The 24,372-nt window shown below is 36.8% G+C and overlaps 1 protein-coding gene across 1 annotated transcript in view; it reads left to right on the top strand.

Moving 5' to 3' along the window:
- Positions 1–24,111, top strand: part of BANK1 (B cell scaffold protein with ankyrin repeats 1) — a 271,583-nt gene extending 247,472 nt beyond the window's left edge. The window contains exons 11-16 of the mRNA XM_082837839.1: positions 6,647–6,825; positions 10,966–11,029; positions 21,252–21,281; positions 22,472–22,527; positions 23,750–23,814; positions 24,068–24,111. Of these exons, the coding sequence (XP_082693965.1) occupies positions 6,647–6,825; positions 10,966–11,029; positions 21,252–21,281; positions 22,472–22,527; positions 23,750–23,809 (389 nt within the window). The 3' untranslated portion in view covers positions 23,810–23,814; positions 24,068–24,111. The remainder of the gene's footprint in view (positions 1–6,646; positions 6,826–10,965; positions 11,030–21,251; positions 21,282–22,471; positions 22,528–23,749; positions 23,815–24,067) is intronic.
- The last annotated feature ends 261 nt before the right edge of the window (positions 24,112–24,372 follow it).

Here is a 24,372-nt window from a genome sequence, read left to right as displayed (position 1 = left end):
AGAAATCATTTTATTTATTTAAATTCTAAAATCCAAATAAAAGCATGTCATCCATGTTCTTTTATGTGGCAAATATTAAAAATACTTAAGTAAAATGTAGTAGCATAAAAGAATTTGACAAAAACCACAGTAGTAGTAAGAGGTTATGAATACTTTGAATCTTTGATAAAACAGTAAAAATGCAAAAACAATAAAATAGGGTATATAAAAAATTAAGATAATGTTAAGTTTGTACTTAACAGACTGTACACTTTTCAAAACCCTTAATTGATAATATGCTATCTGATTTTTTAAAAACTCAATAAAAATATGACCTATTCAACCCACTTTTTGATCTCAATATACTTTTTAAAGAATTAGTAACAGAAATGAAAAACACCTGAAGAAATTCTAAAAACCTGTGAAGGCAAACAAAATTAAAACACAATTGAATGCTTAGCAAGCAAACTATAAGCAGAGGCAACATCACAGCTGTACATCTTTAGTTATTAAACAAGAAAAGGAAAACAAAGGAACTAGATACTAGTAAAAAAAATTATGGAATAAAACCAATGTAATAAATCTAGTAAAAGTTGAAAATTAATGGTAGAATTTTTAAAATTCACAGATGTGAAAACACAGGAAATTTTAACTAAATCTGAAAGTTTATTTTTAAAAAGAATAAATTAGCAAATGCTCTGGCAAATCTAACTAAGAGAATACGCCAGTAAGAAAACCAGTCATGAGAAGACGTTAGTATATAGAATCAGAGGAATTGTTTGATTTTGTGTATAAAAATATATGATTTTCTCATAAAAAAGTCTACAAATAATAAATGCTGGAGAGGGTGTGGAGAAAAGAGAACCCTCCTACACTGTTGGTGGGAATGTAAATTGGTGCAGCTACTATGGAGAACAGTATGGAGGTTCCTTAAAAAACTAAAAATAGAACTACCATATGACCCAGCAATCCCACTCCTGGGAATATATCGGGAGAAAACCATAAATTGAAAAGATACATGTACCCCAATATTCATTGCAGCACTATTTACAATAGCCAAGGTATGGAAGCAACCTAAATGACCATCAACAGTGGAATGGATAAGGAAGATGTGGTACATATATACAATGGAATATTACTCAGCTATAAAAAAGGAATGAAATAACGCCATTTGCAGCAACGCAGATGGACCTAGAGGTTATCATACTAAATGAAGTAAGTCAGACAGAGAAAGACAAATATCATGATATCACTTATACATGGAATCTAATTTTAAAAATGATAAAAATGAACTTACTTACAAAACACAAACAGACTTACAGATATTAAAAACAAACTTATGGTCTCACTTAAGGGGAAACGTGGTGGGGGGAGGGATAAATCAGGAGCTTAAGATTAACATACACACACTAATATATATGATTCATAACCAACAAGGACCTACCGTATAGCACAGGGAACTTTACTCAATATTCTGTGATAACCTATATGAGAAAAGAATCCAAAAAAGAATGAATTTATGTATATGTATAAATGAATCACTCAGCTGTATACCTGAAACTAACACAACATTGTAAATCAACTACAATAAAATTTTAATTATATATATGTGACTTTTCAAAGAAAAACACTAATTAACAAAATTATGTCAGGTGATAATGATGTGTCAGTGTAAGCTCATCAGCTGTAACAAATGTACCCCTCTGGTGAGCAGTGTTGATAATGGGGGAGGCTACTCATATGTGGGACTGGAGGTATATAGTAGATCTCTGTACCTGCTACTCAGTTTGACTATGAAGCTAAAACTACGCTAAATAATAGAGTGTGTTAATAAAACAAAGTCAGCTTATTAAAAAAATTATGTCAGGTGATGAAAGGAATTTTTAAAATATTACTAGACCAATAACTAAGGAATATTTGTATTAAGTTTTAACTCAAAAGGTAACCCAGGACAAGTTTTGTCACTGAGTTATTTCCAACTCAACTATTTAGGAAAATAAAGAGATTAAGTCAGCACCACTTGCCATGTGTATTAAGGTCTAGTACATATGCAGTGCTTAAAGCTACAGTATTTAGCATTACATTGACATAAGAATCACTTAACAGTGAAAGAATGGTTTAGGTTATCAAATTACTATAAGTTTTTGTGCTTTTTTTTTTAACTTGAATAATGCAAAATATTATCAAAAGTGCATCAAATCAGTCATTCCCTTATCCAACTGGTGAGAGGTATTTAACAACACATTTCCAGGAAAGGAGTTGATCACTAAGTATCATCAACAGCTTTAAAAGTGTACATACTCAAAAATTAGACTTTCAGGAGTCTATCCTAAGAAAATAAATAGCAATACAGCCAATGATTTATGTTAAAGACTTTTAAGCACCAATAGTACATAACTGTGGGAAAAACTGGAAACAACAAAATAGCCAACAGTAGGAAAATGGTTAAATACTTGATTGAATATACAAATTTCAGAATATAATACAGCCACTAAAACTCATGTTTCAAAGAATATTTAATGGCATGGAAACATTCTTAGGCTATAGGAATAAGAGAAAAGAGCTGGAAACATACCAGTATAAACCTAGTTCAGAAAAAGAAAGAGAAGAAAAGAAAGCAATGTACACTTAGAAAGGAGAAACATCAAAATGTTAATACTCCACATTTCTGAAGAGTGTAGTAGTGAGTGATAGTCCTTTTCTTTTTTAGTACACGTCTGTGTTTTCTAAATGGTGGTGGGGCAGGGCATGGGGACTCACCTTCTGAATTTACAATTAAAGTGAAGTGGCAAAGAATATATTGTTAATGAAAAAATTATCCTGCCACTTGTCACACAGTAAGGCCAACTTTATTCAGGGGATTATATACAACAATATAGGGATTGCCGCTACGGGATTTTACAGTATGGGAGAGAGTGGTCTCAACTCTGAATGCCACAGGGAAGAATGCGAATTTATAACCCAGGAGCAGAGTGTGTGGGAGGGGTGAGAAGTGGATGGGAAATTACTAAGAACACCAGGGGTGAGGGAGATTCCCCCTAAACTGACTGAACAGGATTCTTACTCCAGGCAGGCCAAGTGATCAGATCACATCAGGGGGATGATGGAAGATAAAAGAACCCAAACAGACATTGAAGGTGATCCGATATCAAGGGTGGGGAATTTTGGCTAAAGCAACAGCAGGATTCTTATGAAAACTGAGCAATGCAAAGACAGACATGGAAGTACGAAAGGTGAGCCCTAGTTAGGAAAAGGACTCAGGAGCCTGACTAAAGTTTAGTCAAGGAGAGAACCCGTCAATAGCAGCTGTAGGTTCAGGAGATGTGGATACTTTCCTTGGAAGTTACAAATACATCAACACTACATCTCCTAATTTGCTCATGTGACCCTAAGCTCGTTTGCTGCCAATTTCTTAGATACGGAACAAAAAAGTAACTTCAGATTTAAACCTTGGTCACTGATTTTTTTTTTAAGTCCTATTACTTTCAAGTTTGTTCCAGCTGCTCACAAAATAATTTGGTAAGATAGTACAGTATGGTATGGCATGGTATAGTATATCTGGCATAGCTTGGAAGGGTGTATTCCATGGATAAACCTATTCACGAAGTGGGAGAAATTTCTTATTGTAAAAGCAATAAAGTATTATTTCAGAAAGTTGGAAATTAGAAAAAGGTAATCACTTCTGATACCATCACAATAGAATGACCTGTATCATCTTTAAAACTGTCCCTGCCTGCTTTATTATATGCACAACATTTTTATGGTTAAAATTTTACTATATATACAATTTTGCATCCTGCTTTTGTACTTGTCCTTGTATAATAAGCACACTCTCCGTTGCACTTGGTCTTTTAAATTATTATTATTTCAATGACTACCTAATATTTACTAAGTAAATATTTCACATTTTAAGTTCTTTGGTGTTGGCCAATCAAGTTGTTGACTTTCAGTTTTTCAGGAAAAATGTTCTTCTAGCCAGTCACTTGGTAGTAGAAAGAACTTTTATGAAAAGCTCAATTTGCTTTCTCACCTAATCTCTAGGTTCGTATGTCCACCAGACGGGTTGCTTGATGTTAATTTGACCAAGACTTGATCAAATGGAAAATCTTGTAAAGAAGAATTGATCTGAAAGGAACTAAAACTTTAGAAACTGTAGTTTGTCTTGAAGCTTTTACGATAAGAGAACAAGTCTGCCATGTGGGCAAATAGCAGTATGACAAATGCTTTTCAATGAAAATTATGTTAAACTCATACTAACTCTTATGAGAATAAACTAATAATAAATACAATTTGAGGAGCAAGGAAAAACCCTTCCACCCCCCATAAAATAGTCATCTAAACGCAATAAAGAAATTTTGCACAGCCTTCCAAAAATTACAGGTTGCATGTTTTGGTTTGATTAGTCTGCCCTTAGAAAGAAAGGGGGTAAAAAGCCTAATCATTTTTCTTTGCAGCTTGTCATGCCTAATAGTAATTTATCAAGACAATTGGTTTTAATGTTTTTAGTGTGGGGGGAAAAAAAAAGAAGAAAAAGCAGATGTATGTAAAATTAGTCTAGCTGTAAACAACTCACTTTCGGGACTCAATCTGTCTACAACTTCTGCCACTCCTGAATTTTGTTCTTTTGTTGTCTCTGCACAACCATGCAAAACTGAATCCTGCCTCCCCCCAAAAAGTCATCTTACTTATATTTTCGTAGCTAAAATTTGAAATATGAAGGGGTAATTGAAATGAATATTATTAAAAGAATTCAATGTGTTTTTTTTAATTCAGCTAAACGTGCACATATAGCAAAACTGAAGTTGGTACCATTTTCTGGGAAGGCTTGGCTTGACATAACTTCTATAAAAGCAGAAAATCCAGCTGCATGGGTATTTGCGATAAAAATGGATTCACACTTAGGCAAAGGGATGACAGAAGTGAGGTGCTAGTTAAATGGCATAGCTGTTAAATGACGATGCTAAACCTCCACACTCTGGCAGGAATGGCACATGGAATTCTACTGCAAACAGCATCTTACGAATTGAATTGGACTGTGGAGACCTATAAAAAGCAAGTGGTACAAGAAGCAAGGTCTCAATTGTTACCTGTGCTTTTGGCTGCTGAACCGCTGAGCCCTCTGGCTGACTTTTGCTTCTCCAATTCTCGTGGGATTTCATGTCCTGTCATCCCTGAAGGAAAAGATTTAAGAGTATAGAATCTGTTGACATCTTGTTAGTTCTGGGGATATAGGACTTCTGAAGTGAAAAGACAAGCCAAGAAAGCCCCCGTGGGGATCAGAATGATTGGCCATGGAGCAGTTTTATGTGCATGTGAGCCTTTACAAAAAAAGAATCCTCTCCGCGCCCCTGTTCCGAGATTCACTGCTGGAATCTCAAAACTGAAAGGGACATGCGAGGTCATTCCAAGACTGCCCCGAGGCTCAAGTTCCCATCAAATACTTAAAACTGCCATCAAGTACTTGAACTTCTCATTTCCAGACTAACCAATCCTATCAATGAATCTTTATATAGAATTTGAATGCCCTCCCCATTTCACAAATCCCATCAATCAGGTCTAGATACAGTCTAATTGATCTACTTCTTTCTTGAAAAAGAGTTCCCAGTAATGAGCAATTTCTCCAGCAATAGGCCCAATTTACTACCAACTTGCCTACAGCTTGGCGGGACTACCTCTTCTCTCCTTCTAGACTCTGGGCATATTTGGATTTGATAGTGCATACGACCTGTGCTGCTGCTGAGTCATCCAGTCCCTGCTGAGATAATGCAATAAGTATGTTGGACTTAGGAGAAATATGTAAATGAGAACTCCAATGAGTTCTGCAGCCAGGCAGGCAGTACAAGTGTGAAGTCATCCAGAGATTTATAGGGAGGAACAGAGACTGGGGCAGCCTGGAGAGTACAGAGAGTCCCTAAAAGCATACAGCTTCATTTATGTCTTTAAGCACCATCAGAACACTGACTCCCCCGTGGTCTGCAATTTGCTCTCACTGTTCCTCAGGCCAGTGTCTGGTGTGGCATTAGCAGCCACACAAGAGACATCAGACCATCGAATGTTCTCATCGTGCCGAGCAAATAATACATAGCATGTTCCAAAATAAACTCTTCTGAAAAGGAAGCAGGTCACGACAAAAGGACCAGCAATTATTTATTTTAAATTTCAGGAATAAATTCTCAAATGATCCTGCACCTCTTATGACATTTGGATGTTGGTTGAGATCTTCTTTCCCAAAGCTGGAGAGATTGTATTTATTCCATAAATATGTATTAGTAATGATAGTGTTAACTCTTTCTTATTTAGCTTGCTATGCAGCAGGCCCTATGCTAAGTATTTTGTGGACCTAACGAAAAGTAATCCTCACAAAAGAACATGACATTGGCACTGCCCACCACCAGCCTAGTGCAGAACTTTTGCTGTTATTTCTCTCCTCATCCCTTTATGTTTTTCAGTGATGAGACATAGTCTTTTCACCCACAACACTAGGTCTGAGGCATGACCATCCTTAGAAAGAAGCTCATTTAAAAATTTGTACTGATTTATTCTGTAACTGCTTACAGACTAGCTAGAACAAGAAACTCAAACTGCTTATTTTTTAGAGTGCTTTTTTTTTTTTTTCCAGTTGTCATATGCAGACTTCTCATTAAAACACCCTTCCCTCATATTGTAGACAGATCTCGGATGGAGAGTCAAGGCTTTTCCACCATAAGGGGCTGCCTTGCTGCTGGGCAGGAGGAACTCATCCTCCTGCAAGAGAAAGTCAAGAATGGGAAACTCTCTGTGGACGAAGCCCTGGAGAAATTTAAACACTGGCAGATGGGGAAGACTGGCCTGGAAATAATTCAGCAGGTAATACAGATCCCAGTCCCTTCTGGAGCATTCCCTCAGGTGCAGAGCTCCAGCATCTTTGTAAGCCTCTTTCTCTTAACAAGAAATACAGGTAACTGTTCTTTTGTTTTTAACTAGCCACACACAAAAAAGAGGTTTTAAACTACCAATTAGAAGCTCGACAATACCCAGATTTCATGTTTACAAACCATCAGTGAACTCAATGCTGAGACTATGTATATCAGAGCTAATACCTAATCAACTTATAAGGCTGTCCTTAGTACAGTGCATATTTTATGAATCTCATTGCTGAAATTACGGTGAAACATCTTTACCCTAACGTGCTCAGAATTCTGAAGAATGTATTATGTAGACCAGACTTAAAGGGAACAAGAAAATGATTGAAATCATATCAGACAATAGTCCTAAGTAATATTTAATAAGTTTTCTCTTCTCCTTAACCTTTGGAAAAATAAATATATATATACATATGTATCAGGATTTGCATGTATATAAATATGGACGTACATAAATATATATATCAGGATTTGCATATATATGAATATATATATATCGGTCAGGATTTACAGAGAAATTATGCCAAGAGTATTAACTTCAGATAAGCTTGTCTTCTTTAAACATAATTTACATCCTAGGTGGTTCTAAGAGGAGAATGAAAACATAATATACTCTGTGTAATATAATATACACCCCATGACATTCCTCAGTGAGGGTGCCAGGACCATATTCTAGGTATCCAGTAGGCCTTCCCACTCCCAAAATGTTTTACCAGTTTTTTTTCTTCTCATCATATAAAACCCCAGTACCTTAAAAGCCAGTTCTCAGGCAGCTGTTTGACAAACACATTTCCTTAGCTACATTAGGCCTGAGTATAAATAATCATTAATAGCATAATATGCTACCTTTCCCAAGGATCATTTTTATTTAAAAATAATGCTTAAGAAAACATTTTTAAACAACAGGGAAATGAATCACAATGGTGATTCAAGCAATATGGCATATAAACAGGATATAGTTTAGGCAAGGGACTTTTCCAATACATCTGAGGTCACAAGCCTTGTCAGAAATCACCTGTCTCCATGGATAGCTCTTGTTGTGGTTAGGTGACTGGACCTGGTCAAGATTTTGCAGTGTTAAGCAAGGGCAGTTCTTTTGCCAAACAAATGCTAAGAGTGCTGATTGTAGAGTTCTGTAACGGATTGTTGTTCATGGTCAGAACTACAGTATTGCTTTCAATCCACACCATTGCCATCACCATCAAGCATCCTTCTTATGCCGAAATGGGTTAAGATGTGCCTAAGTGCAGACTTACAAGTCACTTTCCTAGCAATGCTAGAAAATAAGTTATATACGTTTTGTTAAGTCAATTGTACTTCATCCTTCTTAGACCCTTCAATAATAAAGTTTACAATTTAAAGTGATCCAACCTAAATACCTTCTTGGTAAGGTTTCACTAGTTGCTTTATTAAACCCTTGGTTGTTTACATGTTATTTGTGTATTTATATTCAATACTGTTTTAGGAAGAACTTAAGGTGGTCTATACTCAACTACTCTGAGACCAATGTGGCTTATCTAATATATAGGGATAATGGGATAATGAATACAGTAAGCAAAACAAAACAAAATTTAACCTGTAAATACAAGAACAAACACTAAGATTACTTTCCATCAGAGTCCAAAGTTTGTGACTCTGACTGAGGACTTTGGGAGGAATCAGTCAGTTCTTTTCCATTTCTTTCCCAAATTTATTGAGATATCATTGACTTTGTCTAAATTTAAAGTGTATAACGGGTTGATGTGATATATTGCAAAATGATGACCACCACAGCATTAGCTAACACCTCCATGATGTCACAAAATTACCATTTTTGTGTGACAAGAACATATAATGCTAACTCTCTTAGCAACTGTCAGGTTGCTAAATATAATATATATATAATACAGTACTGTTAAATATAATCATCCTGCTGTACATTAGATCCCCAGAACCTTTTTATTTTATAACTGGAAGTTGGTACCCTTTGACCAACATCAACATCTCCCCATTTCATCCACTCCTCAGCCCCTGATAACCATCATTCAACTCTGTTTCTATGAATTTGGCTTTTTTAGAGTTCACATATGTGAGATCACACAGTATTTATCTTTCTCTATATGACTTATTTCACTTAACATAATGCCCTCAAGGTCCATCCATGTTGCCGCAAATGGTAGGATTTCCTTCTTTCTCCCTGCTGAATAATATTCCATTGTGTGTGTGTGTGTGTGTGTGTGTGTGTGTGTGTATACACACATATACACACACACATATATATATACATATATAACACATCTTCTTTATCCATTCATCTGTTGATAGACACTTACGTGGTTTCCATATCTTGGCTATTGCAGTGAACATGGAAATGCAGCTATTTCTTTGAAATCCTGATTTCATTTCCTTTGGATAAATACCCAGAAGTAGGATTGCTGACTCATATGGTGGTACTATTTTTAATGTTTTGAGGAACCTCCATACTTATTTTCATAATGGCTGTACCAATTTACATTTCCACCAATGCTGCACAAGGCTTCCCTCTTCTCCATAACCTTATCTCTTACCTCGTGTCCTTTTGATGATAATCATTCTAACAGTTCTGAGGTAAGATCCTACTCTGGCTTTGATTTGCATTTCCCTGTTGATTAGTGATGTTGAGAATTTTTTCATGTATCTGTTGGCCATTTTTATGTCTTCTTTGAGAGATGTCTATTCAGTTCCTCTGCCCATTTTTTAATCAGATTATATGGGGTGTTTTGCTACTGAGTTGTGTGAGTTCTTTATATATTTTGGATATTAACTCCTTCTCAGATACATGATTTGCAAATATTTTCCCTCAGTCCATAGTGTGCCTTTTCATTTTGTTGATTGTCTCTTTCGCCATGCAGAAGCTTTTTAGTCTGATGTAGTCCCAGTTGTTTATTTTTGCTTCTGGTGCGTGTGCTTTTTCAGTCATATTCAAAACATCATTGCCAAGACCAATGTCAAAGAGCTTTTTCCCTGTGTTTTTTTAGTCAGTCCTTAACATAAGGGCCTGAACAAAAGTCAGAACAAAAAATGAATGTTCTCCCTGTTTTCCCAACACACACTCATCCCCATATACTTTTCAATATTACTCTTGTAGTTTACAAAAATGTTCATTTGTATCCTGAGAATGAATCTCTCAGAGGTAGCTGTGAAGTTATATTATTCTTGACAGAGTTATTATCCTAGGAAAATAGGAGAAAAAATGGCACAAATACAGAGTTAATAGTGGAAGAGTTTCTAGAATAATGAAGACCCATGTAGAATCCCTGGAGTCAAAGGTGAGATGGCTGAGAAAACCTTGCCTTTAGCTCTCCTCACTCCTGCTCACAATCAGTGAGTCCCTTGCTCCACTTATAGGAAGGGATCTTTAAGGCAATGAAAACAACTCTAGGAAAAATGGTTTCTAGGCTTCAGGGGCAACCTTAGGAAAAGTGCTACTCTAGATTCTCTTCTAAAAGCAGATATTTTGAATGTTAGCTTGCTTTACCTTTCAGTTAAATAGTGAATAGATGTTCAATGTAGAATATTTGGAAAGCAAAGAAAGGTCACAGGTGAGTTAAGAAGGGAATCCAGTTTGTGTATCATTTGCTACCATGTCCCTGGCTCTTAGAAGGAATTTCTAGTAAGGCACGTACCCTGCAGAGGCTGGAGATCGGCTCAGACAGCAGCAGACCATCACTGTGTCGGCCTCCTGCTTTTGGACACCAAATAGCCAATGTAGATGCCTCAGGTGTTCGATTGGGAAAACAGCTCCCAAAAGAATTAGGCTCTGGGTTTCTACCCTGATTCTAACAATTATAACTGTGTGATTTGGGAAAGTTACTTAACCTCTCTGTAGCTCAGATTCCATATCTGTAAAATGAGATGATGATGTTTTTTATCCACTTCATGAAGTTGTGAGGATTAAGTAAAATAATACATGTAAAGTATCAAGGACGGTGATTGGGACACTGTAAGTACCAAATTAACACTAAGTAGTAGTGGTGGTACTGGTGATAGTAGTTAAAGTTTTCATCTTAATCCATGACAAATTTGTGAAATTTGATTTCTGTTTCCTGGTTGTTCCCTCATTAAGAAAAAACTACGCCAACTACGAGATTGCATTATTGGGAAAAGGCCAGAAGAAGAAAATGTCTACAGTAAGTAAAATTTGCCTGCTATTCAAAAATAATAGAGTGGAAAATGCAAGGACAGTGGAGTCAAACAGGCTGGAGTTCAAATCTATACTCTATCACTTCCCAGCTGCCTAAACTGGACAGTGTCTTAATCCTTGGTATTCAGGGTCCTTGTCTGCGAAACAGGAATGATTATACATGTATCTGGAAGTGGTTGTCCAAGTTAACAGATAAAATACTTTTCACCTTCTCTGGCCCATAATGGACCTTCAATACGTGCTAATTACTTCCTTTCCTTTGATTTCTATGTAAGTTGCAAATAAGATAATTCTGCTCCAGTTGTTTGGTGTTTTTCTGTTTGTGTGTGTGTGTGTGTGTGTGTGTGTCATTATATAGGGTATTAAATTATTAAGGAGTCACACTTTTTTTTAATAAGGTAGAATATTCTCAGTATAGTCAATTCTCACAACTGTCCACATGTGGATCATTTTAAATTATAAATTTCGTGTTGCCTTGTCCTGAAGCTATCATGCTTCTTTGCAACGCAGATTCTCCTTGCTAATAATTAACAGTTGCTCCCAGGGGGGAAAAGCATTTATTTGAATGTTAACACAAACCAAACATTATTAAGACGGTAAATCTTCTCCAAAGATAAACAACACATTCCAAAATTGAAAATAAATTACGTTGTCACTCTCTGATCACTCTGTCCCCAAGTCCCTACCCCTGCACAAATAATTAAAAACTAACAACCACTAGCAAAGCTTGAAAGCTTCCATCTCTTCCATTTTCAATAATATTGCATAGCTTTTAGCTAGTGCTTCATGCTGAAATTCACCATGTTAAAATTCGTTTTCTTTTTTACATTATTGGGTTGTTATCTACTTTTCCATAGAGAATTCTTTAAGCTCTCTTAGAAATGTTTTCTAAAACAGAAATATACTTTCTAAAATAAAGTCATAAACACAAGACTAATTTACAAATAACTGAGTTCTACAGACCTCCATTGTAATGTGGAATAAGAGAAAACTTTTAACAATGTATAAAATTACAAACAATATAAATAATTTTACTAAGAAACATTAAGTAGTAGTAGTAGCTAATATTTATTAGCTATCTGCTATACACTTAATATTATCTTATTAACAACCCTTTGAGATAGGCATTAGTCCCAATTTATAAATAAGGAAACTGAGAATCTGAGAAACTAAGAAGCCCCTAAACACACAGATTAGAGACTACAACCTACGTCTATTGGAATCCAAAGTTAATACTCTTTTTGTTTTTGTTTTTTTTTGCGGTACGCGGGCCTCCCACTGCTGCGGCCTCTCCCGTTGCGGAGCACAGGCTCCGGCCGCGCAGGCTCAGCGGCCATGGCTCACGGGCCCAGCCGCTCCGCGGCACGTGGAATCCTCCCGGACCAGGGCACGAACCCGCGTCCCCTGCATCAGCAGGCAGACTCTCAACCACTGCGCCACCAGGGAAGCCCATTAATACTCTTAATCATTAGGAATTAACTAGTCCCCCTTCCAGCCATAATGGAATAAGTAGTATCAGACAAATCCTCCCACTGTAAGAATACAAATACTGGGCAGAAAAATGAGGCAACTGATTTCAGGGAGTAGACAATAGGCAGCCTAAGACTATAATCTCAGAGAAAAACAATATGTATGAGATATCTCTCATGATTGCCCAGGAGACTGATTTTCTGGCTACAATCTCTGCAAAGCAAGCAAGCAGTCCTGTCAAACTGAGGGGTGCAAAGACCAGAATTCATGGCAGCCAGAGCTCCTGGGATGTGTATGGTGGGTCATTGAAGAGGAGGTAGCTGCGTAGAGAGGTAACCTCAGAGGGAGTGAGGGACTCCAAAAGTCTGTGGCTGAGAGATGAGCTGTACATGTGCAGGGCAAGACCACTCAAGGCATACAAGATAACTGCTTTTAGCACTTCGAAGGCAGAACAGAGACACTGGAGATTGAGCAGAGCCAGGAAAAAGCCAAACTGAGGATGTTTGAGTTCTGCCCCGCCAGGGTGGGAAGGTCTCCTCAACACTCGGTTAAAACACCTGGCACCCTGCTGTGACACCCGAGAGGCATAACGAGTAAGGACTATGACCTGGAGTAAGACCTACTCTAGACATGCCCCAGCAAAGCTTAAAACCAAGCCCCTACAGGAGCCCCACAGAAGACAGAGTTTGCAGGCTTAGTCCTACTGAGAAAACCCCTTGGGCTAACTATAGGTCAACACTGAAAAAAAGCAGAAAACCAAGCTTACCACAAGTTCATGCCAGCAATCAAACTGCCTGCTGAAACAAGAACCTACACTCATCGAAGGAATATTACAGAATCCAGAATATACAACAGATTATCTTTAAAGTCCAGTGTCCAGGGCTTTTTTTAATAAAAGAAGAGGTATAAATAAAAAGAAAAATGTAATTCATAGAAAAGAAAAAAGAAAGCCATCAATAAAAACTGAACCTGAAATGATCCTGTTATTGACCTTAGCAGACAAAACTTTAAATTATGAACATATTTAACTTAAGGAAAAATATGGTTTTAAGGAGTATATAAATATGAAATCTCAGCAGGAAAACTGAAGCTATATAAAAGAACCAAATGGAAATTTGTAGAAATTAAAATTACGATAAGAAAAATGAAAAATTTATCAGAAGAGCTTATCAGCAGATTGGATATAGCAAAAGTAAGAGTTAATGAACTTGAAGACAGATCAACAGAAATTATCCAATATGATGAACAGGGAGATAAAAAGACTTTAAAATAAATGGAGCCTAAGAGACATGTAGTACAATTTAAGACAGTCTAGCATACATGTAATCAGAATCCCAGAGGAAAAAAGAATGAGTTTGGGCCAAAACATTTTAAAAGGAATAGTGGTCAAATACTTTCCAAATTTAATGTAAACTACCTCCATACTGTTCCAAGAACTTCAAAAAATTCCAATTAGCATAACTGTTAAGAAAACTACATCTGGGCAACTTGTAGTCAAACTACTTCAAGTCAAGATAAAGAGAAATTCTTGAAAGCAGCCAGAGAAAAAAGACACTCTACATATAGAGGGAAAAGTATAAGCATATTCCATATTCACTAATTGCTTATCACAAACATGGAGGACTAAAGACAGTGCAGTAATATCTCTAAAGTGCTAAGAGAAAAACAAATGACCACTTAGAATTGTATATCCAGGGAAAATAACCTTCAAAAATTTGTTGAAATAGAGACATTTTCAGATAATCGAAATCAGAGAATTCATAGACAGCAAAACTGCAATGTAAGAAATGCTAAAGAATGTCATACAAGGTGAAGGGGTTATTAACAAACAAAAACTCAGTTCCGCACTAAGGAATAAAGAACACTGAAAATTTTACCAAGCAGATAGAAATAAAATATTATGTTTTTTTTTCTCATAAATTATTTCAAAAACAACTGTTTAAAGCAAAATAGTAGCACTTAAATTAGGGATTATAGCATATGAAGAAGGAAAAGATGTGAAAACAATTATGCAAATACAGAGGGTGCAGATAAGTGGAATTATATGGTTGCAAAATTTTTGTAACATGTAGTTCCAAGTATGGAATATAAAGAATCAGTTATAAAGAAGAGGAAAGATTAAGGTAAGAAAGATGAAGTGTCAAGTATAAGACATGAAGCATGAAGAAATACACTATTGTCTCTCAATAGACTGTAAGTTAATGGTACATATCTTAGTTATAAAGTAGACAGATGATAGATAGATAGATAGATAGATAGATAGATAGATAGATAGATAGATAGATAGATGAAGAAACTAACAGAGGAAATAAAATGTAACACTAAAAAGCTATTTGATTCGCCAAAAAGTAAAGCAGGAAAGTAGCAAAAACAAACAAAATGGATTAGTAAATAACCAAGAACAAGATGTTAGTATTAAACTGAGTCATATCAATAATTGTGTTAAATGTAAATAGATTAAAAGTATCATTTAAAAGGTAGACATTTTCCAGCCTGATAAAAAAGTAATACCCAACTTTGTGCTATCTAAAGGCCATGCATTTTAAATCTAAGACACAGATAGGTTAAAAGTAAAGATGGTAAAAGATCTACCATGCCAATAGTAAGCATAAGAAAGCTGGCATGGCTATATCAATACAAGGCAAGATGAATTTCAATACAAAGAGTATTACAAGAGACAAAAGAGGAAATTACAAACTGACAAAAGGGCAGTTCACTAGGAAGATACAAAAATCCTAAATATTTGTGTACCTTAAACTGTGTATGTATTTATGAGTTTTCTCAAAACTCATGAAGCAAAATTTGATAGTACTCAGAGATGTTTTCACCTATTTCTTAGTAATTGATAGAAGAAATAGAAAAAAATCAGTAACAATATAGAAGATCTAAACAACACTGTCAACAGACTTGACCTAACTGACTTTACAGAACAGGGCATCAAAAAAAGAGTCGGAGATAAGGTGATGATGGACCTAGGAAAATCCAAACATAGGATTTATATTTCCGGTTTGTAACATGGAAATCTACTGAGAAACAGTTCTAAATACATTAGAAAGTGAAGTTCTATTAAGAGCGCTGCTTAAGAGAGCTCCAGAGACGGGCGCGAGCCATGGCTAAAAGTGTGGAGCCCAGAGACGGACATGAGATGCTAAGGCCGCTGCTGCCGCCACCAAGAAGCCTGTGTGCGAACACAGGTCACTATCCACACCGCCTTCCGGGGAGCCTGTGCAGCCCGCCACTGCCAGGTTCCCGGGATCCAGGGACAACTCCCCCGGGATGCCTCAGGCTAGCAACGTCACGCCGGCCTCTGCTGCGCAGGCCCACCCCGCACTCCGTGCCCCTCCCTACCCCCCCCCCCGGCCTGAGTGAGCCAGAACCTCCGAATCAGCGGCTCCTTTAACCCCGTCCTGTCTGAGCAAAGAACAGACGCCCTCCGGCGACCTACACGCACAGGCGGGGCCAAATCCAAAGCTGAGCCCCTGGGAACTGTGAGAACAAAGAAAAGAAAGAGAAATCTCTCCCAGCAGCCTCAGGAGCAGCGGATTAAAGCTCCACAATCAACTTGATGTACCCTGCATCTGTGGAATACCTGAATAGACAACCAATCATCCCAAATTAAGGAGCGGTGTGGATGAAAGGCTCTTGGTGCAGCAGCCAGGAGTTAGTGCTGTGCCTCTGAGGTGGGAGAGCCAACTTCAGGACACTGGTCCACAAGAGGCCTCCCAGCTGCACATAATATCAAACGGCGAAAATCTCCCAGAGATCTCCATCTCAACACCAGCACCCAGCTGCACTCAACGTCCAGCAAGCTACAGTGCTGGACATCCTATGCCAAACAACTAGCAAGACAGGAACACAACCCCACCCATTAGCAGAGAGGCTGCCCAAAATCATAATAAGTCTACAGACACCCCAAAACACACCACCAGACGTGGACCTGCCCACCAGAAAGACAAGATCCAGCCTCATCCACCAGAACACAGGCACTAGTACCCTCCACCAGGAAGCCTACACAACCCACTGAACCAACCTTAGCCACTGGGGACAGACACCAAAAACAACAGGAACTACGAACCTGCAGCCTGCAAAAAGGAGACCCCAAACACAGTAAGATAAGCAAAATGAAAAGACAGAAAAACACACAGCATATGAAGGAGCAAGATAAAAACCCACCAGACCTAACAAATGAAGAGGAAATAGGCAGTCTGCCTGAAAAAGAATTCAGAATAATGATAGTAAAGATGATCCAAAATCTTGGAAATAGACAAAATACAAGAAACAGTTAACAAGGACCTAGAAGAACTAAAGATGAAACAAACAATGATGAACAACACAATAAATGAAATTAAAAGTACTCTACATGGGATCAATAGCAGAATAACTGAGGCAGGAGAACGGATAAGTGACCTGGAAGATAAAATAGTGGAAATAACTACGGCAGAGCAGAATAAAGAAAAAAGAATGAAAAGAACTGAGGACAGTCTCAGAGACCTCTGGGACAACATTAAACGCACCAACATTCGAATGATAGGGGTTCCAGAAGAAGAAGAGAAAAAGAAAGGGACTGAGAAAATATTTGAAGAGATTATAGTTGAAAACGTCCCTAATATGGGAAAGGAAAGAGTTAATCAAGTCCAGGAAGCACAGAGAGTCCCATAGAGGATAAATCCAAGGAGAAATACGCCAAGACACATATTAATCAAACTGTCAAAAATTAAATACAAAGAAAACATATTAAAAGCAGCAAGGGAAAAACAACAAATAACACACAAGGGAATCCCCATAAGGTTAACAGCTGATCTTTCAGCAGAAAATATTTGCAAATGAAGCAACTGACAAAGGATTAATCTCCAAAATTTATAAGCAGCTCATGCAGCTTAATAACAAAAAAACAAACAACCCAATCCAAAAATGGGCAGAAGACCTAAATAGACCCAAAGAAGATATACAGATTGCCAACAAACACATGAAAGAATGCTCAACACCACTAATCATTAGAGAAATGCAAATCAAAACTACAATGAGATATCATCTCACACCAGTCAGAATGGCCATCATCAAAAAATTTAGAAACAATAAGTGCTGGAGAGGGTGTGGAGAAAAGGGAACCCTCTTACACTGTTGGTGGGAATGTAAATTGATACAGCCACTGTGGAGAACAGTATGGAGGTTCCTTAAAAAACTACAAATAGAACTACCATATGACCCAGCAATCCCACTACTGGGCATATACCCTGAGAAAACCATAATTCAAAAAGAGTCATGTACCAAAATGTTCATTGCAGCTCTATTTACAATAGCCCAGAGATGGAAACAACCTAAGTGTCCATCATCGGATGAATGGATAAAGAAGATGTGGCACATATATACAATGGAATATTACTCAGCCATAAAAAGAGACGAAATTGAGCTATTTGTAATGAGGTGGATAGACCTAGAGTCTGTCATACAGAGTGAAGTAAGTCAGAAGGAGAGAGACAAATACCGTATGCTAACACATATATATGGAATTTAAGAAAAAAAAAATGTCATGAAGAACCTAGGGGTGAAACAGGAATAAAGACACAGACTTACTAGAGAATGGACTTGAGGCTATGGGTAGGGGGAAGGGTAAACGGTGACAAAGCGAGAGAGAGGCATGGACATATATACACTACCAAACGTAAGGTAGATAGCTAGTGGGAAGCAGCCGCATAGCACAGGGAGATCAGCTTGGTGCTTTGTGACCGCCTGGAGGGGTGGCATTGGGAGGGTGGGAGGGAGGGAGACGCAAGCGGGAAGAGATATGGGAACATATGTGTATATATAACTGATTCATTTTGTTGTGAAGCTGAAACAAACGTACCATTGTAAAGCAATTATACTCCAATAAAGATGTTAAAATGAAAAAAAAATTCAGAATACATGTTTGTTTAAGGTGTACAAGGAAAGTTCAGCAAGACAGAACACATACTGGACTATCGAAAATTTTCAATAAATTTAAAAAGATTGAAATCTTCAGAGTATGTTCTCTGAAAGATTTCAGTCTTTTGAAATCTTTTATCTCTTACCACAGCAGAAATAAATTAGAACTTAATTAAGAAATTAGAAAAAAACTCTGAAAATAGTTAAGAATTAAATACAACATTTCAAAATAACCCCCATATGGGGTCAAATAAGAAATCACAAGGAAATATTTCAACCTGAATGATAATGAAAACACAACATTACAAAATTGTGGAATGCAACCAAAACAGTACTTACACGGAAATATATGGCTATAAATGTGAAAATAGAAAAGATTAAAAAATTTTAGATCAATGATTTAAGCTTCCACCTTAGGAAACTAGAAAATGAAAAGCAACTCTCCAAAAACAGCTGAGAGGAAAAAATAATAATAAGATCAAAAATCAATGAAACAGAGAAATAATGGAGAAAATTAACAAAACCAAAACTTAGTTATTTAAAAATGTAAATGAAATTGATAAGCCCATGGCAAAAATGATCATGCAAAAAAGAGAAAGCAAGAGTTACATATATCAGGAGTTAGGCTATCACAACAGATCCTACAGACATTAAAAAGATTCTAACGAGATATAATTAAGTTTTTGCCAATACATTAAACAACTCAGACAAAAAGAGCAAATTAATTAAAAATAAAACTTACCAAACCTGACTCCAAAGGGGAAAGAAAAGAAAAACCCTACACTTCTGTGAGTAAATCTCTTTGTAGTCTGACTTTTAGAACTTTGTTAATGTTTTACATATTCAACAAACTAGGATGGGACTGAGAAGGGGACAAGATGGAATATAAGCAGAAGAAAACGAACCTAGCAGTATTACAAATAAATAACATATCCACACTAAAGGGGGATAGAAAAAAAAATAAATTTAGAAAACAGCATATTCTAAGACTAAAATTAAAAGAAAAAAAACAGTACATAAAGATTGTATTCTATACTCCAGTTAGTAGGTCTTATTTCTCTACAGGGGTATAGTCAAGCAATTTCAAAACTACTTTATGTATATTCTAGCATTGAGTAAACAAATAAATTCACTATTGATAATGAGAGCCAGGTTCCTATTGTCAGAGAAAGGAGTTACAACTAAGGAAAGAAGGAAGCCCAGAATGAATCTTGTAGTATTGGATTGGAATTGGAGGTAAAAGCATAACAACTCATGGTTGTTAATACTGGGTTGGCCAAAACGTTTGTTCAGGTCTTTCCATAAGATCATATGGAAAAACCTGAATGAATGTTTTGGCCAACCCAATATGTATGTTACACATAAATATAGAAATATAGTTGTATATATACTTCCTTAGCTCTGTCTGCTGAGAGCACCTAGAAACAATGACAGCCCAGCAACAGTGAGCACATCTAGTACCTAGATCTTAGTTCACAAAAAGAAAAATAGCTAATAAGCATGTGAAAACATGCTCAACATCATTAATCATCAGGAAAAAGTAAATTGAATTACACTGAGGTACCAATACACAACAAATATAGCTACAATTTTTTAATATTGTCAAAGTTAAGCAATTAGAATGTGGAAGAACTGGACATGCACTGCATGCATTGCTGATGGGAGTATAAAGTGTTGTGACGACTTTAGAAATATTAAATATGCACTTACTATTGATAGATAACCTAGCTATTCAAGAGAAAGAAAAGATGGAAAATATGTTCATTCAAAAACATGTTCATGAAAGTTCACAGCAGTTTCATTCATAATAGCCAAAGTGGAAACAATCCAAATGTCCAATAGGAGATTAGGTAATTATATTGTGATATATTCACACAATGGAATACTACTCAGCAGTAAAAAGGGATACCTGCTATCACACACACAACCAGAATGCATCTCACAGATATTATGCTGAGTGAAAGATACCAGACACAGAAGAATACCTGCTGTAAGATCCCATTTATCTGGACTTCTAGATAAAACAAATCTATAGAGATAGAAATCAGCTCAGGGGCCATCAGGGGTAATGGTGGGTGAGAATTGAGGTAAGGGGGCACAAGGGAGTTTTCTGTGGAGATGAAATGTTTTCTGTGCTCATGGGGGTGATGGGTATATGCTGTATAGATTTGTCAAGAGTCATCAACCTATACACTTAAAAATGTGTGACTTGTACTGTATGTAAGTAGTTCTGAATAAGGTTAATTTTTAAAAATACTTGAATAGCTCAGGCTAAAAGAATATCAAAGCAGAGTAGGAGTAGCATGAACATATATATACTACTAAATGTAAAATGGACGGCTAGTGGGAAGCTGCTGTATAGCACAGGGAGATCAGTTCGATGCTTTGCGACGACCTAGAGAGGTGGGATAGGGAGGGTGGGAGGGAGGCTCAAGAGGGAGGGGATATGGGGATATATGTATGCATATGGCTGATTCACTTTGTTGTACAACAGAAACTAACACAGTATTGTGAAGCAATTATACTTCAATAAAGATCTGTTTTTTTAAAAAATAATTTATCAACAACAACAAAAAAAGCAGAGTAGGAAGCTTTTATTAAATGTCAAATATATCTAAAATCATAATAATGTGGGACAAGTGTCGGAAGGAAAAAAGACAAAAATTTAAAAAGACATAGTTTCACACTTAGTGGCTGGAGGTTAGTATTTTTTAAATCACGTTGTGAAAATACATAGTCACTTCAAGGACAAAAGTAGTCAAACAATAAGAAGAAGCAACCTTAAGATAAATATTGAGCAAAACTCAGTAGAATGTGCTTTTTTTGTCTTGTAGATAAGCTCACCATTGTGCACCATCCCAATGGTAAGTGTTTGGTGTTTATAGAAGGATTTAGGAATAAAACAAAGCTCACAGTAAACCAACTTTTATATTAATGTAAACCTAATGTGATTAAGCTGGTCACTGTAAAAACTCAGAGATTTTATATTTGTAAGCAAAACCACTTGACATCCAAAATAAATGCGAGATGATTCTAGAATAGCAATGCTAGAGGCGTTGTGATATAGTAAAAGAAGCACCTGCTTTGAACTCTGACCTGGCTCTTCACAACTTACTAGCTGTGGCCTTTGGCTTAAACTCTTTAAGCCCCAGTTCCCTCATTTGTAAAATGCAGATAAGAATTCTATCAGCTCAGTGATTTGTGTCCACCTAGAGGGGTGGTATAGGGAGGGAGGGAGGGAGATGCAAGAGGGAGGGGATATGGGGGTATATGTATATGTATAGCTGATTCACTTATTATACAGCAGAAACTAACACACCACTGTAAAGCAATTATACTCCAATAAAGATGTTAAAAAAAAAATTCTATCGTGGAGATTACTATAAAAACAGATGATAATTTGTGCAAATGGAGCTAACTGCTTGATAAGTGGGAGATGTTGAGAGGACAAATGAAATTGGAATGGCACGCAATAGCTGGATGGGTTTCCCTTCAGTGTGATGGGGGAGGATGGGTGCAGAAGGTAGGGAGGGTAGAGGGGAGCTGCAGGCCAGCTGGGGGCTGTCCCATGAGCTCCAAGCACTGCCTGCAGCCTTGAAGCACAGGGCTGACTGCAGGAATGGAGAGGCACGTGGCTGGGATGGAAAGTGAGAAACCTGTGAGAAAAGCAGGAAGTAGCATGGGCCAAGGTGGAGCAGTAGAAACAAACTTTTATTTAAAAAAAAAAGTGTGCTTTGCAATTGCCTGATTCTGGTAAATGGGGAAGAGAAAAGGAAGAAAAAGGCATAATCAAGTGGAGCTTGCTATTCGAAGATGGATTGTTTCTGAGCTGAAGCAACTCCTTGAGTATCCTATTCTAGTCAATCCCTATGTGTAGGAGAAATTAATACATACTTGTCAAGGGTGCTATGTAAATATGCCCTTTTGGATCTCTTTAATATTTTTTCTCTTTACCCATATCCTATTCTTTGCATATATATTTTTAAGTGCTAAATAAAGGAATTATTAAATGTGTGAACAAGTGAAGAGATAGTAACAGAGTTTGTATTTCTAGGTAATGAAAATGCCCACAATGAAAATGTGTCATATGACATACCCTCTGGCAATAAGGTGGGTTGTATATTTCTTCATTTTTATAAAATGCAAAAAAGAATTCTTTGTTAAGAAGGAATATGAAAGCCTTCTATGCTGACTATGCTTTGAGACATTCCAACAAATGTGAACTAAATAGGTCACATAAGCATTTGTGTGCAAAATCCATGAGCAATAATTTAAAGAAATTAACTGTTCTGAAAAAAGCAAAGAAAGAACTCAAAGGAAAAAGGCACCGAGGCCCAAGTGTGGATGAATTCAACAGACCAAATAAATCTTAGAGGAGTTATAAACACATCTTCTTCAGCAAAAGGAACATGATGAGCCCACTTGAACCACGATTTATACAATCCATAAAGTCTAGTGTTAAGAAAAAATGTAATGCCAAAATATTGTTATATAAATACGCATTACTTCACATTGTAAAGTTAACCAAAAGTAAATTGCTAACAAGAAGCCAGAAATAACACTAAGGAAAGACAATAGCAATGGAGAACCAAGACCAGTTCAAGACAACACCACTGATGTCCTGTCCACAAATTTTTCTTCATAAAAAATCATGCTATTCCAACTATCTACGTATGTGATGTAGGACATTTGCACTGTTACCCAGGGTCATCTGGCAGCTGGATTTCTTGCTAAAATCCAGAATTAGGGCCCATAACAAACCCATTTTAGTTTACCAAATTTTAATAACTCCTTAAGCTCTCTTATGCTTCAAATAAATCATATGTAATTATAAAAGTCATTCACCCTTAAGAACTGCTTGAAGTATTTGCGTTTCTGGATCATTCTGTGGCCCACCAATGAGCTATAGACCTAATGGGTCTACAGCACATATGGACCTAATGGGTCTACAGCACACAGACTCATTTGACTGTAGCAGAATTGTGAGGTACCACCTAGCCCAGGAGTTTATGAAAATATCTTTGTTAAACAAAGATTATTCTACAAGATCTGGAGGACGATCTTGAGCAAGATTTTGGATAAGAGGAAAAGAATACAAATTCCCAACGCTTAGGCTATTCTCCCTCAAAAAGAAAATAAAATTTGAACTGAAGGACTTTGATGTAGTTGAGCTTTACAATGACTCTTTCCTTTAAGGATGGAGAACTGTCTTGCCAGTTGCCTCTACAAAGCTGTTTTTCTGTGACTGTGAAAGGCAACTATGACTTTATCATGTTTCTTTGTTCAGCCTTAAAACGAAGAAATGCTAACTCTATTTTTTTTTTTTCCTTAGCTTCCTGCTCGACTCCAAGTTGAAAAGGAATTTGGTTTCTGTTGCAGGAAAGATCACTAAACAAGGTAAAATACCAGCTGTATTTTTTAGAAAACCTAAAGCAGGCTTATTAGGAACGTGAAGGAATCATTTGTCTAGCACACAGAATACCTTAAATATTTCATTGTCTTCTCCTGAAAGGATAAACATGTGTATTTTTCAAGGTAAAGGTGATTGTTCTTTAGAAAGATTTATTATAGGGGTGGTTTTATGCTAGGTAATCAATTTCAGATGATGATCCATTTGTCACTAATACATTTCCTGTGATCTTATTTTCAGGTTATTATAATAAAACTCAAAAATCTGCAGACACCTTCTGGGTGAAGCAGGCTTGCATTGGATTGCCTGCTGTCTTCAGGACAAATCTATACTATGAAAGCAGAAGCAAGCTTTTGAATTTCAGAATTCGTTATTGCCACAAGTTATTGGCATTATACCTGCTTCAGATGAGTATATCAACATGAAAATTAAATGCTGCAGAGCAATTGAATTCTTTGAAAATTCTTGCGTTTTACAATGCACTTTGCCACTGAAGCAGCTATTTCCCATTTTTAAAATTGAAGAAAAACAAGAGCAGAGACGTT

Source organism: Leucopleurus acutus (assembly GCF_964270905.1).
Source record: "Leucopleurus acutus genome assembly, chromosome: 4".
NCBI lineage: Eukaryota > Metazoa > Chordata > Mammalia > Artiodactyla > Delphinidae > Leucopleurus > Leucopleurus acutus.
Note: the sequence above shows the minus strand (reverse complement) of the source record. Positions and strands in the feature narration are given on the sequence as shown.